Source organism: Lactuca saligna, chromosome 3 (genome assembly GCF_052625555.1).
Source record: "Lactuca saligna cultivar CGN05327 chromosome 3, ASM5262555v1, whole genome shotgun sequence".
Classification (NCBI taxonomy): Eukaryota; Viridiplantae; Streptophyta; class Magnoliopsida; order Asterales; family Asteraceae; genus Lactuca; species Lactuca saligna.
This window is the reverse complement of record NC_136419.1, coordinates 146,215,334-146,233,805: the sequence shown is the minus strand read 5'-3', so window position 1 is coordinate 146,233,805 and position 18,472 is coordinate 146,215,334. Positions and strand designations below refer to the sequence as shown.

The window sequence follows — 18,472 nt, the reverse complement described above, 5'->3', positions numbered from 1 at the left end:
ATCATATATGAACACTTCCAACAAGTTCGTTATCTAGATACGTACAAAAAAAAAAAAAATGAAATTATCCATATATAAACAAAATGAAAAGATAATCATCTTCGTAAACCAATTTTCTTTGTTGAAACAAGGATTACCCATTAACTTTACAAAATATGATAAAACAAATATTTGATTGGTTTGCATCTATATTTTTGTTTGAGTTAGTGTAGAAGCATATAGAAGTGTATATATTTTTTAATTATTAAGTCATTTTTACAGCAACTATATAATAAAATATCCTTTCAAATGTTGTTATTTGTTATTGGGATGAAAATATTTTGAGAAGGGCATATAAAAGAAATAAAGGTAAGGAGAGGGGGCGATATTTGAAATTATCGCAGTCGGTAGGATCGAGATTCCACCATTATTCGGATCACAGAAGTAAGGAGAAGAAACTCATAAATTGGGCACTCTAATGCAATTTTGTTATGCGATTGACCCCAACGAAATTACAACCTTCCTTCGCTAAAATTTCATGTCCATCTTGCCCTCTCAAAATCTTGGTTCATCGTCATCTTCATCTAATCTTCACGCTCAAAACCCTAATCCCAATCATGGATTCAATCTCCCACAACCTGACTCTCCTTCCCAACCAACTCACACCCTTCAACCACTCCGAATCTCCGGTCCTGTCGATATGCCTGATAAACTCACAGGTTCACCATCCTATTTCCACCTTTCTAATATTGTATATTCATTCTTGTACGACATCGGAACCCTAGAATTTCTATCTCCAAAACTTTTAATTTTGGGGCCACCATTACGCTAATGTCATTGTTGTGTGAACGTTATTATCTTCTTGAATTCACATCTGTTATAATGTGTATGGGGTTCCGGGTCTATTAGTTTTTACTGCAAAATTGGTTCCTTGTAACGGATTATCGTAATTCTTTTTTCACTTTTTCAGCAGAACCGGCTGCTCCAACACCGAAAACTTCCGGTGGATCCTCCAAAAAGGTAAACATTCTGGGCGCCATTGATGACCAGGATTATAGCTATATGAATTTTTTACTTATAATAGTAACTCATTCATCACTACAGGTGAAAGAAGACCATAAACTAAATGGCAAAAAGATCCTAGACCACCAAAAATCTGGCCAATCTAGTGTTGGATCTTCTCAACACAAAGGCTCCCCTGGAAGCCAGCAGAGATCTCGTTATAATCATCAAGGGGCTACTCAGACATCATCAGGGAGAAAAACACAGGCAGTTAATGGTAATCATTTGCTGAATTTTCACTATGATCCCATTACACGTCCACAAGCAAGGGCTAATCCTCCAAGAAAATTACCAAAGAGAAAGCCTTACAACAAAGACTTGTTTCTCCAAGCAAATTACAAGTTTGTCTTGTTGGATTCTGGCAATCATGCACCCGAATCAATGGATCCAGATAAGATGTTGCAGTGGGAAGATATCATATGTGTAAAGTACTTCACTCCTCATCCCACAAACTGTCCAATATGTTTGGAAGAACTTTTGTGTCCCCAGATGACATCATGTGGCCATATCTTCTGTTTCCCATGTATATTAAGATACTTTTTAATAGGAGAAGATGACCATAAACGTGAATCTTGGAAGAAATGTCCCTTATGTTTCATGATGATATCTTCAAAAGACTTGTACACCATCTACATTGAGAATGTCAAGCAGCATTGTGTTGGTGACACCATTGAATTTATGCTTTTAACCCGCAATAAAGATTCTTTAACTCTAAATGCAAAACAGAAAGAAGGGGTCAATTCATTCGACTCCTTTTCAAAGTTTACTTTTACAGTAGATGTTGAACTTTCGGTTAGGAAAGCAATGTCTGACCTTGATAGTTGGCTTGCTAGAGCAGAATCAGGGCTTGTTGATGACATGGAAAAGCTTCCATATGTTTGTGCTGCAATGGAACAACTAGAAGAAAGGAAGAATTATTGGAAGGATCTTGGTGGGGTTAACTTGTGTAAAAATGAATCTTTTAATGTGGGTTCTCCACCAAGTTTGAATTTTGGTGTTGGTGTCAGTGGTTCAGTTATGTCTGAGGAACTTTCTGTTAGTGGGTTGAAATTGGCTGATGTTAATGAACCTATATTGAATCAAACTGCTGATGTGGATGAACCATATGATTGCCAAGATGAAGCTTTATCTTCTTCCTATGAGGATAGCAAGTGTATACAATTACCTTCTAATGGTTTTGCAGATAAGAAGATCAAGGGATCATATGATTTCTATCAGGTAAACTTTTTTTTATATTTTGAGTATCTTGTTTTCTTAAGTTTTCTCATTACATTTTATCCCTTCACATACCTATTTGTAGTGCATTCTCTGAAACCCTAACCTAAAGCCATGTAGTTACAAAAATACAAAACAATCCCTCACATATTTGCATCTTAAGATTGATAACTTTATTATCATAAAATGATTGTAATTTATAATCAGTCTTATGTCTGGTTGAAGTGTAGCAAGTTAGCAACACTATTTTCTTACTCTTTTTCTTTGCAGGCAGCTGATGGACAACACCTTATACTCCATCCTTTAAACATGAAGTGTCTTCTGCAACATTATGGAACCTATGATAATCTTCCTCAAAGGTTGGAATTTTCATAGATATTCATCATGAATCAAATTCTGAATCTTTTTCTTTTTCTTTCTGAAACTTAAATTCACAAAATTACAGGATTAGTGGTAAGATTTTGCAACTGGAGAGTGTTACACAGTCAGAAGCCATGAGGAGGCGATATCGCTACTTGAGCCATTTTTCTTTAACAACCACGTTTCAGGTACACTTTAAAGCCCATTTAAAGAAAATTGGATGTTAAAAAAGTGGTATTATATATAATATAATTTCATATTATTCAGCTTTGTGAAATTGATCTCACTGGAATTTTGCCTCCAACTTCTCTTTCTCCATTTGAGGATGAACTGAAAAATAGGGAAAAGCAGAGGAAGCGCGTTGCCAGAAAGGTGTCTATCTGCTCTTTTATCCTTTTATAACTCCGTGTCATTTATTTATTGCTTTAACACACACAATACAATACAATACAATACAATATAACATCTATATATAATTTTGTTTGTTATGCTTACAACTTTGATAAGAAATTGTGATGCTCTACTTGAAGGAGCAAGAGGAGAAAATGAAGGCAGAAGCTGCAGCAACAGCTACACATTATGTGGCTATTCCTTTTGATGCACACTCTTGCTTTGATCATTCTCCTGCATTCTCTTTGGATGACTTTGAAGGTACTATAAATTTTCTGACTTATTTTCTTTGAAAGTATAGTGAATGATGTAAAGGTTTTGTTTGGTTTGAACTTTGAAGCTCTAGGAAGCTCTTCTGTAAGTGTAACAGCATCATCAAGTAGTCCTCCAACTGCAGTGGACAGACCTCTGTTTTCAAATGTTGCTAGGCTTGGTTTTGCAGCAGCACATGATTCTCCAGGTCTTCTAAGAACTGCAGAGGAAACTCATACTTCAACTGGTAACCCCTGAAACTGATTGTATGGAATAATAAAATAAACCTGGATTTTTATTTATGTAATTAAACATATCTTTTGTAAAAGCAATTGCAAATTTTGATTGTTTATCATACAGGGTTGCCAATGGGAGGTGCATCATCTTTTGCTAATGTTATATCGAGGGCAAAACCTGTTGAAAGCAACAAGGGAAATGAGATGGGGAAGAAAGGAAAGAAGGCAAGTAGAGTTCTGTTATCAACCTCGGGGGCTCGTCGATATTGAAGATTGTTACGCATGTGGGAATTTATTGAGATTTTGTTATGTTTTTTTGGGTGTATTGGGTATTGTTGCAAAAAAGAAAGAATGTAAGGTACACGTTTGTTTTCTTGTATTGTAGTAAACTATGCTATGCTATGAATCTTGTAAGACATTCATGAATTACTATAGTAAAGTAGTAATTGTTTGTATTCGTAAAGACCTTTTGGATTAGATATCCAATTACAATGGAGTTGTGAAATTTCAAAATCCAATTGGGATTAGATCAGATATTGGATTATCCTGAAAATCCAATAAATAGCTGAATGGGTCCAATCCAATAAATATCTAATATTATTATCAAATATTCAATAAAAAATTAAGTTGGAACTTGAAGTTAAATGTGATTTTGTTAGTCTTATTTAGAGGTAATTATGTGTAATTTTATTTTTAATTATCATAATTATTTTGCATAGAAATGGATTAAAATTGATTTAGATTAGATCGGTTTTATCTATTGGATATTTTTTAATGGTTTAATCCATTAGTAACATTATGATGACTTAACACCAGATTATATTATTGATTACATCATTTTTTTTTTTGTAAGAAACGGTGTTAGGTTTGGTATAACTTTAAACTAAATTTAAACTAAAATCACACTGTTTCAGATACTTATTTATTAATATTGACTTTATATTGTATTTATATTTTCTTTGTTCACTTATGTCTAAAAAATTACGGAATCAGAAAGAATAAACCAATTATTTGTAATTATATGTTATTTACATTGGTTAACCGAAAATAATTAGATAGATTACAATGGCTATTTGTATTTACATGATTGAAAACAATTAGGAGTGCATGAGTTCAAATTTTAAACTATCATTGAAGGGTCACCGGAGAAAGGTTGGGTTCCCTATAAAGGAAGTCTCGAGATAAATTTTTGGGGGTTTTCAATAAGGGGTAAAGGGGTTGTTCAAGAAGCGAATGCAAGACGTTTCCGTATTTTCATCGAAATTGTGATCCACCTCCAAGGAAGGCCATACGTAGGGATGACAATGTGTATGGGTATACCAGTTTTCGTGCTCCCCATCCCCATCGGGGATTAAAAATCTATCCCATCCTCATCCCTATCCCTAATGGGTATCAAGGATCCCCAATGGGTAGTCGGAGATTTTTACCCATTACAAAGTTTTGAACTTTTATGAAAAATAACTCATAATTATATATTAACCAACAAAATAAAAACTAACAGAACTAATATAAAACACTATAATCACTGAATGTCTTCAAATACGAACAATAACATTCAATGTTACAAATAAAATCATTTTTTGCAAAAAAACAACATAAAAATTCTTCCCAAAACTATACGTTTGATTGTTAAAAAACCTTACTTTATCTACTGAAAATTTGCTTATGCATTATTAAAAATAAAAACATAAGTAATACTATATATATATATATATATATATATATATATATATATATATATATATATATATATATATATATATATATATATATATATATATATATATATATATATATCGGGTACCCATCGGGGCCGGTTTGGGGTACGGGTATGGGTACCCGATAGGTAGAACCATCCCCATTCCGATCCCCGCTTTTTATATTCGGGTAATACTCATCCCCGTTCCCATCCCCTGTCAACTCGGGGATTTACCCGGTCAACTCTGGTTAGGGTTTCGGGTATCTATTGGGTATAGCCATACCAAAAATGGAATACCCTAATTGATAAAAAAAAAAAAAGATCACAAGGGTTCAATGTTGAAGTGAACAAAGGATAATCTAAGGTAGGGAATAATTTTTAATCGAAAACGGAATCAAAACCGGTTCCGAGTATTTAAATATCCTCTAATGCCCTAGACGAGTTAGAAAAAAATGTTACTATAAGTTTTTTTAAACAAAAATATATATAAATATATAACATAATAAAAAAAATTGCCCCCACCCCCCAAATTAACCGAACCAAAACTGAAATCGGTTGGAACTAGTTAGTGATATTCGGTCCGGTTTTCAGTTCTTAGTTTACGATTTATTTAATTTTTGGTTTTTCAGTTCTAGTCCGGTGGGGGCCAATTCTGGTTCTTAACACACTTTTGTAGATAGCACATTTATTAGTACAAATCGAACCCGAACCAATTAGTGTATTCGGTACAGTTTTGGCTTTTACTTTACGGCTTATTCGGTTTCCAGTTGTTTCGGTTCAAGGGTCGGTTCCGGACTGATTTACATGCCTAATCTAAGCTACTTAACTTTAGGTGTACATTGCTTATATGACATGTGCTAGCTCACTCGCGAATCCATGTAACAGTTTTGGATATAGTGATGCTTGCTACGAGGACATTTTGATGAAAACAATGCAATGTCGGATGGAATAACTAGTTCTAAACAAACTCAACTGCTTCGGTTGGAAAGTTATCCCAAATCGCATCCCATTAGCACCTAGTCTAGCACGTAGAGGAGTCAAAATTAATCAAGATTATGTTCGTTTTACTTTTAAGAGGAGGAATGTTTTGACCATGCATTTTGTGAAAGAAATTTAGGGCGGGGTGGCACCATGGAGTAGGCAGGAAATTGGCTTTGCTTCTTTGATCCAACAATTTTCAAAATCGGATTTTTACGAGTTTCTTCAAATAAAGAGTATTAGTTGCTTCAGTAGACTCATACTTTTATTTATATGGCTTATTTGGAAGGTAAAGAATGCGATCGTGTTCAAGTGTGAGCGTCATTAAGACATCAACATAACTTATTCAGTTAGTTTAAACATAGAGCAAAAGTTTTATTTTAGATTGACATGCTTGGTGTTGTTCTCCAATGCTATTTTTCTCTCTATAATTGAATTATTTTTTTCATTTTAGGACATGTTTTGTCCCTAACTTGTTATAATTGTCATTTTATTGGTCTTCATCTATTCTTGGTTTTACTTTTTGGCGAGGCATGTGGCTGGACACTTCGGCTTCTTAAAAGAGAATGGGAAGTTGGGAACCCAACGAGAAAATGTGCATTTTGAAAAAGTTAAGGACAAAAGTTGTCCTAAAGTAAGAAAAATCCATGCTAGGGTAAAATCTTATCAAAATACAAAATTTAAAGGGGCTTTTATGCTAATAACCCATGAAATCCCTTCCTCCGGTCTGCCATTCTCCACCCCATTGTCAATCGTCGGCGACTCTTCTTCTTCCCCTTCCCCACCGTAGTCTCCATTGTCAATCAGGCATCTGTTATAATTTTCCACGCACACGATTCCCTCATCTTCTGTAACACATACAACTCGTCCCTGCCACCGCTTAAAATGGAGGAAACGACGACGCCGGATGGTTCCATCGTAGATGAATCGGAGATAGAGTATGTGAGCTATGCCGGCGAGCATCACTTGCCCCTTATCATGCGCCTCGTTGATGAAGAACTCAGCGAACCCTATTCCATCTTCACCTATCGTTACTTCGTTTATCTCTGGCCCAATCTCTCCTTCCTCGTACTCTCCATCTACCCTTTTTCCATCTTTTCATTTGGTTTTCTTATTCGTCATCAAATCGAGTATTTGATATATTTCTTCAAATCTGCAGGCGTTCCATAAGGGGAAATGCATCGGAACAGTGGTTTCTAAAATGGGAGAACACCGTAATACTTTCAGAGGCTACATTGCTATGCTCGTTGTCCTCAAACCTTATCGTCACAGAGGAATTGGTAATTTTTTTCATCATCTCTCTCACTTGTAGATCTCAATTACTTTTTTCTTGAAGAAGTTTATAACCCCATATTAATTTCAACATTAAATATCCAAATCCAGATGAAGGTAGTCGAATTTTGTGCTCCCTTTTGTATATCTAGTTTCAGAAAAGATCATACGATTCATGCTAGTAAACTGATGATTAGTTGTATTGCAGCTACAGAACTTGTTACAAGATCCATAAAAGTGATGATGGAATCAGGTTGTGAAGAGGTATTCTGTTCTTAATGGATTCCAATAAGTTTCAGTGTGTTCAGTTTTACCTGTTCTTTATGATTTGTAACATGCCTTGAATCTTGATACATAGGATAATGATTAGATGCAAATATACCATCTGTTCTTTATGTATGTATGTATGTTATGATGATATATTTTGTTATTTGAAGGTAACATTGGAAGCTGAAGTGACAAATAAGGGTGCGCTTGCATTATATGGGCGTCTGGGGTTTATAAGAGCAAAAAGGCTATTTAGATACTATTTGAATGGTGTTGATGCATTTAGATTGAAGTTGCTATTTCCACATCAAGAATTACCATCTTCCCACCCCTACCCCCACTCCAACACTGTAATGTCATCGGTTCTTGAGAGTTATGCAGCTCATGAACTTGGTCCATGAGTGAAATCTAGAACAATTCGTTTTCTTTAATCCATGTATAACTGTAATCACAAAGACTCGGTTTTTGTTTCCAAATGAAATGCGTAGTTTTGTTAGTAAAAATACTGTTATTGGTTGAGTCATACTTTATAGTGTGTATTGGAATTATGAACTGTGTTTTAATCAATCTTTCATGAATTTTATTGTGACCGATGTAATGTTACCATTGCAGTGTTCTTAATATGTTTACAGGATGATCTGAAATGTTTTAAATGTATTGGTTGAGTCATACTTTATGAACTTTGTTGAAATGTGGATGTGAACTTATAACAGTGATTGAAAAATTGTTGGTCTGAAATTGTTTCCAACTAATGTAGCTTCCAGCTTTGAAGATCTTGCTTTCAAAGTTGGATACATGTTTTTATTGGGGGGTTTAGACAAGTTTGTTGCTATTTATGGGATTGAACTCAAAGTTTGTTGCTATTATTGGTGCTGTGTGTGTGTGTGTGTATTGATATACATGGTGATGTTTAGTTGCTTTGATTCAATGCCTCCTTGGAAGACTTAAGGTGTCAAGTGCACATGGTGTTGTTTAGCTGCTTGTTTCTCATGTGCGTTTATGCCTAGCCTAATATGGAAATGCTAATAGACTTGGTGCTGTTTATTCCAAAAAAAGAAAGCAATGTGTTTATTTACTTTGAAAACTTTGTGAAATAAAATAAAATGATGTTATTTATTAGTTAGAATTTCAGGTTTGAGATATTTTTTTGTTAAATGTTCCAGCCTCCAAAGCTACAGTAGCCCCTTTTGTTGACAATAGAGAAGCTAGCATGGCATTTTCTTCCTACCCTATTATGAACATAAATACATAATAAATGATGCTGGAGAAATGGTGACTGCCATGACTATAAATAGAAGCTTCATTATCAGTTGTGAAGCATCCCAAACACAGATAGTTAGATGGAAACACTTGGAGTGTAAGTGTTAGAAAAGAGAGTTGGTTTATTGTAATAGTGGAGTGTGAGAGTTGCTTCTCTTATTGTAATTATGTTCTTGTATTGAATAGAAGAGCCTCGTTTGGTGTCTAGGGAAATTTTACGAAATTCTCTGTTTTTGAGTCAACTTTTTTTTTTTTTTGTCTGCAAATCCGTTTTTGGGCACATCATTGGAAAGGCCCCGTTTCAAGGATTCCGAAAATATATTTTTGGGAATTTTTCAACCGTTGGAAAACCTTCAAAACGTAGGTCAAGTCGGTCAAATACTCGTCGAAAAACAGGCTCGTCGGAGAAGAAGCCGGTCAAATACTCGTCGAAAAATAGGCTCGTCGGAGAAGAAGCCAGTGTGACATCAACAGCTGACCAAAGTTCCAGAAAGTTGCAGTTTGCTCCCTGATCTTGTAGAGTATTGTAGGTTGGTCCCTTTTTTTCTTGGAAATTTCAATTTTGTCCCATCACTTCTGAAAAGTTTCAGAAAGGTCCTTGTATGCTGAAAATATTTCATATTGGTCCCTGTATTTTCAGAAGTTATAGTTTAGTTCCTATAATTTTAAGAAGTTACAAATTAGCCCATACATTTTCAAGAATGTATATCTTAACTCCGGAAAAGTCTACCCCACCATTTTTTACGCTTCAGAACATGTGGACGCCAAGGATGGAAGATTTGTTGAATCTGAAGGATTTAGTGGAGCCTTTAGAAAAGAAAGGCGTCAAACCTGACATGAAAATAGAAGAATATTGGACGAGAAAAATTAAAAAACAGTGGCATAAATTCAACAGTGGATCGACCACAATGTTTTTCATTATGTCTCTCAAGAGGCAAACACATACAAACTTTGGGATAAGCTCAAGAATATGTATCAAGAAAAGACGGCATGTAACAAGGCCTTGCTGATGATGGCCTTATAAACCACAAGTTACGAAGTGGTACATCCATAACTCAGCATATGCAGTTCCAGGATTTTATAAACCAATTTGGTGCTGCTGATTGGGTTCTCAAATATGAGGAACATGCCATATTGCTCCCGAGTTCTCTATCAAATCATTAGGAGAAATTTTTTGTGACTCTAAACAATTATGTCCCTGGTAGCAAAGTGACAATGGAGTTGGTTACAGACGCCCTAATGAACGGGGAAGCTAGAAAGAAAGAAGCTGGTACAGACCAATCTTTTACCATCGTGTCAAAAAACAAAGAAAGAGGCGAAGGAAAAACTGGAGGTTGAGGTCGAGGTAGAAGCAGACATGGTCCAAGTAGGGGCAGTTCCCACAATCAAGGGATATCAGGGAAATCACGAGAGCAAGGTAAGTCTACAAATACACGGTTCAAAGGTCATTGCAATCATTGTAATTATTATGACCACAAAAAGAGTGGCTGTTGAATCTTCCTACGATAGTAGCCTGATATGATCTAGAGTTCACTTAAGGAGGATGGTGAAACCATGGTCACCATAACACAAGAACATATTTACAATAAAAGGAACAACTCTCACACTCGACTAGACTATTATAAAAAAAACTAACCCTTTTTTCTATCACTTACACTCCAAGTGTTTATCTCCATCTCTCTGTGTTTGGGATGCTTCACAACTGATGATGAACCCTCTGTTATAGTCATGACAACCATCATTTACTATATTCATTATAGCATATGAAGAAAATATCATGCTAGCTTCTCTATTGTCAACAAAAAGGACTAATATAGATTTGGAGGTTAGAACACAACAAATATCCCCCTCCAATCTTCGTCTAACAATCCTCATCCAAACTATGTCAGTATATAGTTTGTGTTTCTCTTGTGTCACCGCCTTGGTCAACATGTCTATAGGATTGCCATTTATGTTGATCTTTGATAACTTTAACTAATGTCCCTTGATTGCTTCTATGAGCTAATGATAACAAATATCATTGTGTTTTATGCGAGAATGGTACATCGAGTTCTTGCTCAGGTCCATAGCACTCTGACTATCATAATGAATGATGTACTCTTCTTGTGGAAAGCCTACTACTTGAAGAAACCAATTTAGCCATATAAGTTTCTTTCAAGCTTCAACGACAACAATGTACTCGAAATTCTGTTGTTGATAATGATACACACTTCTATAATTTGGATTGCCATGAGATAGCTCCCCATGCTAAAGTGAAAATGTAACTTGATGTAGATTTCCTATTATCAAGATCTCCTGCCATATTGGCATTTGTATAACCTTCCACGATTGGCTTTTCTCCCCCTTAGCATAAAGATAGTTTCGAACTACCCTTCAGGTATCGAAGTATCCACTTAACTGTTTCCCAATGTGCTTTCTCGGATTAACTAGATATCTACTCACAACACCGATATCATGAGTAATATATGGTTGTATACACCATCGCATACATAAGACTTTTTATGATGGGGGAATAAGGGACTCTCTTCATATTTTCTCTTTCTTTTTCAGAATGGGGATATTTTTTCTTATTCAATGTGAATTGATTTGTCAAAGGTTTTCAAAAAAGAAGGAATCTACTTCGGTGATATGTTTTTACTAGTTGTGAAGATGATATCTATTCGAGTTGTACTCGGATTGGTTGACTGTCTAGATCTTGAACTTGAGTAGATGGATGTGAAAACAACCTTTCTCCATGGTGATATGGATAAATAATTATACATGGAGTAGTTTGGTGGCTTTAAATTCCTAAAGAAAGAGTATCTTGTATGTAAATTGAAGAAGAACCTTATGGTCTTAAGCATGCCCCAAGACAGTGGTACAAAAGTTTGACTCATTCATGGTAAGTCACGAATACAAAAGAACTGTTGCAAACCACTACGTCTACCTGACGAAGTTTCCAGATGGGAAATTTATCATCCTTTTTCTCTACGTAGATGATATGTTGATAGTGGAACAATATACAACGATGATAAACAACTTGAAGAAGGATCTGTCTAAGTTCTTTGATATAAAAGACTTAGGCCCAACACAACAGATATTGGGCATGAAAATTATCCTTGATAGAGAATAAAGAAAAAAATTCTTATAGACTTAGGCCCAACACAATAGATATTGGGCATGAAAATTATCCTTGATAGAGAATAAAGAAAATTGTTCTTATCATAGGAGGATTATGTTGAATGTGTGATCAAAAGGTTCAACATGGAAAATGCCAATCCTGTTGGTACACCATTGGCAAATCACTTCAAGTTGAGTATGAAAAATTATCCCTCTTTCAAGAAAGAAAGAGAAAAGATGAAGACAATGCCTTATTCTTCACCTGTAGGAAGTCTTATGTATGCGATGGTGTGTATAAGACCAAATATTGCTCATGGTGTTGGTGTTGTGAGTAGATATCCATTTAATTTGAGAAAGCACATTGGGAAACATTCTAGTGGATACTTGGATACCTGAAGGGTAGTTCGAAACTATGTTTATGCTATGAGGGAGAAAATCCAATAGTGGAAGGTTATATATATGTTAATATAGCATGAGATCTTGATAATAGGAAATCTACATCGAGTTACATTTTTCACTTTAGCGGGGGGAGGTATCTCGTGGAAATCCAAGTTATAGAAGTGTGTATCACTATCAACAATAGAAGTTGAGTACATTGTTTTCGTTGAAGCTGAAAAGGAGCTTATGTGGCTAAAACGGTTTCTTTAAGATGTAGGCTTTCCACAAGAAGAGTACATCATTCATTATGATAGTCATAATGCTAGGGACCTGAGCAAGAACTCGATGTACCATTACCACATAAAACACATTGACATCCATTATCATTGGCTTGGAGAAGTAATCAAGGGACGAGAGTTGGAGTTATCAAAGATCAACACAAATGACAATCTTATAGACATGTTGGCCAAGGTGGTGACACAAGAGAAATACAAACTATATGTTGACATAGTCTAGATGAGGATTGTTGAACGGAGCCTTAAGGAGGAGATTTTTTGTGTTCCAGCCTCCAAAGATATAATAGCCCCTTTTGTTGACAATAGAGAAGTTATCATGACATTTTCTTCCTACCCTATGATGAACATAATAAATGATGGCTGGAGAAATAGTGGTTGTCATGACTATAATAAAGGCTTCATCATCAATTGTGAAGCATCCCAAACATAAAGAGTTATAGAGAAACGCTTAGAGTATAAGTGTTAGAAAAGAGGGATTTTTTTGTAATAGTTAATTGTGAGAGGTACTCCTCTTATTGTAATTTCGTTCTTATGTTGAATAGAAGAGTTTTTCAATCCCCATAAAACATGAACGTTTCATTTAGTAGAAAATAGTTCAAATGTTAAAATGGTCATTTTTATCATTCAACTGCCAACATATCCATTCAAATATCTAACCAAACAATATGTTTTCATTTAGAGTTTTTCAAACATTTAGGACTCTAAATGATTCAATGGTTGCCAAACAACCCAACATTTTCTGTAAAAATTGATCTTGTTTATCTAAAAGATACTATATTTTGAGAGCATACTTCCAAACTATTAATTTAGTTATGAACTATAATATATTGTACTTTTGTTTCGTTCTAATTTGTAATTTGTTCTACTTTTAACTTTTAAGTTGTGTTAGTAAATTTCAAAAGTATGTAATAGATTTTATTTACAATCAATCTTGTTATTTATATAGTCATATGTTCATATATATTCTTATCTTAGATTTACCCTTTCATTGTTTAAAATAGAAAATAATCATACAACTTTCTTATTAATAGAGTTGTATTTTCAGAATGAATCTCTAACCTATACTACAATCGTTTACACAAAATTAATCAAAGTAGTGTCTAAAGCATCTTCACCTCATTATACTACTTTTAACACAACTCCTCGATCTTGATATAAGATGTATTCAGCTTTCAACTTTCACTTTTTTATCTTAGATTTACCCTTTCATTGTTTAAAATAGAAAATAATCATACAACTTTCTTATTAGAGAGTTGTATTTTCAGAATGAATCTCTAACCTATACTACAATCGTTTACACAAAATTGATCAAAGTAGTGTCTAAAGCATCTTCACCTCATTATACTACTTTTAACACAACTCCTCGATCTTGATATAAGATGTATTCACCTTTCAACTTTCACTTTTTTTGTGATACGTCAGCTTTCCCTTTACTTTCATTTCACTCTTCAAAACTTAGGAAATAGTCACCGTTTGCTTCCTTTCATTTTTATTTTTTAACAACAAAATTAATTTAATTTTAAGAACTATAATTTAAAAATAAATATAATTAATTAAAACTGATTAATAAACACAAAAATTAATAAAAATAGAAATAGTTCATTACTTAAAATAAAAATTACATAATAAAACCTACAAAACATAATTAAAAATTACGTAATAAAAAACAACCAATATTTAAAAAACAAACAAACAAACATTAAACAATCTAGGAGAAATAATTTTTTCGTGATCTACTCCCTTATCCTTAAAACAAGCTCGAGGGAATGTCTTGAAATATGATTGGTATTTTGCATGAAGAATTCCATATCTTCTATTTCGTTTTTGGCAAAATTTTCACTGTCAAATTCCAAACATTCGGTGTAATTCAAATTATATTGATCAAATGTCTCCGTCATTTTCTGCCTTTCTTCTGCTTCGCTGCTGAAATCCAATGTATTCGAAGAAGATCCCTTCCTTTTTGTTTTGTCCCTACCCATCGGTCAGACAATTTTCTCTAGCTTGAGCTCGTCGTCATTATTCAAATCTAACTCGACACAAGCATCCGAAGAAGTTATGTATCCATTTGAGCCTGTTTATGTTATTTTTCTTTTTTCTCCTCCATGTAGGACGGTGGCTTCAAATTCTTTCCATATATCTTGGACTAGAATATAACACTTTCCAAGAGTCATTATACCTGAACGCCTTTCTTGTTTCGTCACGATATAAATGCAAAGCCTCTTGAAGAACTTCTTCATCACTTTGATCGTTTCTTCTTTGGGTTTTAGGCTGTTGTACAACCCGTTCATCTAAGAAACACATTTCATGATTTCTCGCCACTTTGATTTTTCTTTTTTAACGGCTAACATACACCCGCTAAATCTGTGACAACCGACTATTTTGGGTCAACAAAAGTAAGACAAGTCAATGAAAGTCAAAGGGTTAGGACATAAATCAAAATTTTTATACCTTGCTTTTAAGGTTTTTGGTTTAAAACCGAAAAACCTTGAGACTTGAATGGTTCACGACCGAAATCATGGAGATTTTGGTGGTACAGAACCAAAAACCTTGAGACTCCAGTGGTTCATGACCGAAATCATTGAGATTTCGGTGGTACAGGACCGAAAACACTTAGAATTTGGTGGCTTAAAGGTGTTATTGGTTGGGGGTTAGACCGAAATCACTAAGTGAATTCGGTGGTTGCTTGAACGTGATTGGTGTATCTTTTCCCAATGAGATATATTACACAAACCAATGCAAACATCACTTAGCCCCCCCTACCCTCACCCCCCCCCCCCTCTTATATGTGTATATATATATATATATATATATATATATATATATATATATATATATATATATACATATATATATATATATATATATATATATGTATAGGGAAATCTCCGGAAAAGTCCCAATATTTTACCCTAATTTACGAAAAAGTCCCAAACTAAAATTTGTTTTTGAAAAAGTCCTAATTACCGGTAAAAATGATGATTTGACCCTATTTTCCCGGTTTACCGGTTTCATTACTTAATCGGTTTTAATAAAGTCCTATTATTTTACCATAATTTACGAATAAGTCCCAAATTATTTTAAAATAATAGGACTTTAATGAAAATATTGGGACTTTTCCGGAGATTACCCTATATATATATATATATATATATATATATATATATATATATATATATATATATATATATATATTAGGTTGAGAACATCCTTCACAATCCTCACCTGCATCTTCAAAACTTCTTCATTTCTTTCAAGAAAACGAGTCCTAACATCTTCAAATACTTATGTTTTTCTCCTCAGTAACATCACCAAAACATTCCCAGGAAACTATTCTTCATGATTGATTATTAGGAATTGTTGTAAGTTTCCTTAATTATCTAGTGTTTTTACAACACTTTCTTGATGGTTTATCTAATTTACACACATTGCTATATGTTAAAAACACATAGGATACAACTATCTTCAAGTGTTCTAAGGTTGAAGATCTTCACCATCACCTTTTTTATCCAACCACAAGCACACTCAAGGTGAGTTCATACTCTTATAGTTTTTGAGATTTTCTATGGTTTAGAGGGAGAATACAAGTAAAACACAAGAGACCTTGTGTTAAAATACAAAATGGTTAAATACATTTTTATTACCTTTTGTACAAAAATGCTAAACTCATGAAACAACTCTACCTCCATACTTACGCACTTTTACATACAAAGTTTTGCTAAAAGCACAAAGTTGGGAATACAAGTAAAGCACAAGAAAACTTATCTTAATTACAAAATGGTTAAACATGTTTTTATTATCTTTTGTACAAAAATGCTAAACTCATGAAACAACTTTACCTCCAAACTTGCGAACTTTTACATACAAAGTTTTGCTAAAAACACAAAGTTGGGAAAAACGTATTCTTACATATATATATATATATATATATATATATATATATATATATATATATATATATATATATATATATGGGGTAAAATTTTGATTATAATAATAAACTACATAAAAATAGTTTATAAGACTTTAACACTTTTGTAACATATCGAACAAAAGTGTGTAATTATATAAATATATATAATTATTTTAATCCATATTATTTTTATCATGGTAAAACAATAATGGAACATACAAGGGATTATTCATTTCGACGACATATTTTTATAAACTATGATAAGTATAGTTTATGGGGCATAAACATTATTTTTAATTTTAGGACAAAGAAATAATTATTTAAAGGTATATTTATTTTTATACTGTGTAGACACTATTGGAAGGGCAATACTTTCATTTACAAGAAAAAAGGGGGTTTTATTACACTAGATGTAAATCGGTTAATACAATTTTATGAGTTGAGTCATACATTCACTGTACCTACTATAGTACATACTAAAATTCTTGATTTATAAATGGAGTCTCGGTAAGAGAGCGTGGCATTTGTGTTTAGATCTATACGGGACTGACAATTTCACACCTAAACTGTTAGCTACAGTTAGAGTGTCACACCCCAAAACCGATAACGGCGGAATACGTTTCGGGGTGGATGACGTAGTGTATAGTATCATCACAATTGTATAATAGTAAAAGCAAGAAACATACAACCATTTCATTTACATAGTAAGTGTATTTACAAGTGTGTTTTGTAATGTTTGACAAACACCAAAAGTAAACAAAAATAAGAGATGGGTCTTGCATGCTCCATCATCTCCCAAAAATGCTGCAGTTGTACCTGTCTATCTTTGACCTGAAGATACAAGTTATTTTGAAAAGAATATCAGCATAAAGCTGGTGAGTTCATAAGAGTTTAGTGTGAGTTCTTGTATAAAAAGCATTAGAATCATTAGTATGAAAACTGAAGTTTGTAATCATAAGTAGTGGTAAAACCTAGAAAATCCAATATTTTCCAGAACTGTATAGTAAATGAAAATCTTTAAGAAATATGGTGTTTCTATCTTTGAAAGCCATTTATCGTAGAAGTATAATAGTGACTCACCAATAAGTAAGGAAATATAGTGAGTTATTCTTGGAGTACCTAATAGTGGTGCAGCATCCTTTAGTATTAGATACTTATTTACTTCGGGATATTAACTTCATATTTCTTTTAGTATTTTAGTGCGGTTATAGAGTCTTTCTTGTATGTTACCAATAGTGTGAGTAGTAGCGGACCCTCACGACCTTCCCAGTCATGCATAGTGTAGTAGAGTAAAGGCATCCCTGGACCTGAGCGGCTCGGACTGAGGTTATTAGTCGGGATGTAATAGCGTCTGCCCCATATAGATCTATACATATAGTGTCGTCTTCCTATCAGAAAACTTCGGGCATAGTGAGTAGCGAATAGAGTATCTCGTAGTGGATTAATGAATTATCTCATGATTAGTACATTCTCTTGTATTATAGTGTAGTATTCTTTTGTATAACTTGTATTGTATTCTCTTATTAGTGTATAGCTTCATAATAGAGCGAATTATAGTAGTGTAGAGTAGTAGTTAAAACAAGAGATAGAGACCTTAACTATACCTATTATAGTTAACTTAGTGTATATGGTTCTAGTCAAGTTAGTGATTTAGGCATCTACTGAAATAAGAAGTACTCGTAATCCATACTAATATACGAGATATATAACTAAGAATTCAACGACAGTCGGACGGATAACCACTACCCTAAGCCCACAATCAAACAAGAACAGGAAATAAGGCGAGCTATCGGTCCTAAGTCCTTCAAGTCTTACTTAT

At 33.8% G+C, this 18,472-nt stretch overlaps 2 protein-coding genes across 3 annotated transcripts; both read left to right on the top strand.

Annotated features, from left to right (window-relative positions):
• The first annotated feature begins 369 nt into the window (after positions 1-369).
• On the top strand, positions 370-3,951 carry LOC145037354 (RING/U-box superfamily protein). 2 transcript variants are annotated; one of them, XM_078985997.1, is made up of 9 exons: positions 370-698; positions 953-999; positions 1,084-2,259; positions 2,527-2,615; positions 2,702-2,804; positions 2,884-2,988; positions 3,147-3,267; positions 3,347-3,505; positions 3,619-3,951. In XM_078985997.1, exons 1-9 carry the CDS (start codon positions 518-520, stop codon positions 3,762-3,764), a joined length of 2,127 nt encoding a protein of 708 aa, XP_078842123.1. In that variant the 5' UTR covers positions 370-517; the 3' UTR covers positions 3,765-3,951. The 2 variants fall into 2 exon arrangements, with proteins under 2 accessions (XP_078842123.1, XP_078842122.1); XM_078985996.1 differs by having other exon boundaries at positions 950-999.
• Positions 3,952-6,775: 2,824 nt separating this feature from the next.
• ATMAK3 (Acyl-CoA N-acyltransferases (NAT) superfamily protein) lies at positions 6,776-8,313 on the top strand. Its single transcript, XM_078985995.1, has 4 exons — positions 6,776-7,239; positions 7,331-7,451; positions 7,652-7,707; positions 7,881-8,313. Exons 1-4 carry the CDS (start codon positions 7,057-7,059, stop codon positions 8,109-8,111), a joined length of 591 nt encoding a protein of 196 aa, XP_078842121.1. The 5' UTR covers positions 6,776-7,056; the 3' UTR covers positions 8,112-8,313.
• The last annotated feature ends 10,159 nt before the right edge of the window (positions 8,314-18,472 follow it).

Excerpts from the sequence above, each read along its gene's own strand:
- LOC145037354 (XM_078985996.1), top strand. The coding sequence starts at position 518 with ATGTCCATCTTGCCCTCTCAAAATCTTGGTTCATCGTCATCTTCATCT. Across the intron at positions 2,989-3,146 it reads GGAAGCGCGTTGCCAGAAAG|GAGCAAGAGGAGAAAATGAA; the intron begins GTGTCTATCTGC and ends CTCTACTTGAAG. Across the intron at positions 3,506-3,618 it reads GGAAACTCATACTTCAACTG|GGTTGCCAATGGGAGGTGCA; the intron begins GTAACCCCTGAA and ends TTTATCATACAG.
- ATMAK3 (XM_078985995.1), top strand. The coding sequence starts at position 7,057 with ATGGAGGAAACGACGACGCCGGATGGTTCCATCGTAGATGAATCGGAG. Across the intron at positions 7,240-7,330 it reads GGCCCAATCTCTCCTTCCTC|GCGTTCCATAAGGGGAAATG; the intron begins GTACTCTCCATC and ends TCAAATCTGCAG. Across the intron at positions 7,452-7,651 it reads TTATCGTCACAGAGGAATTG|CTACAGAACTTGTTACAAGA; the intron begins GTAATTTTTTTC and ends GTTGTATTGCAG.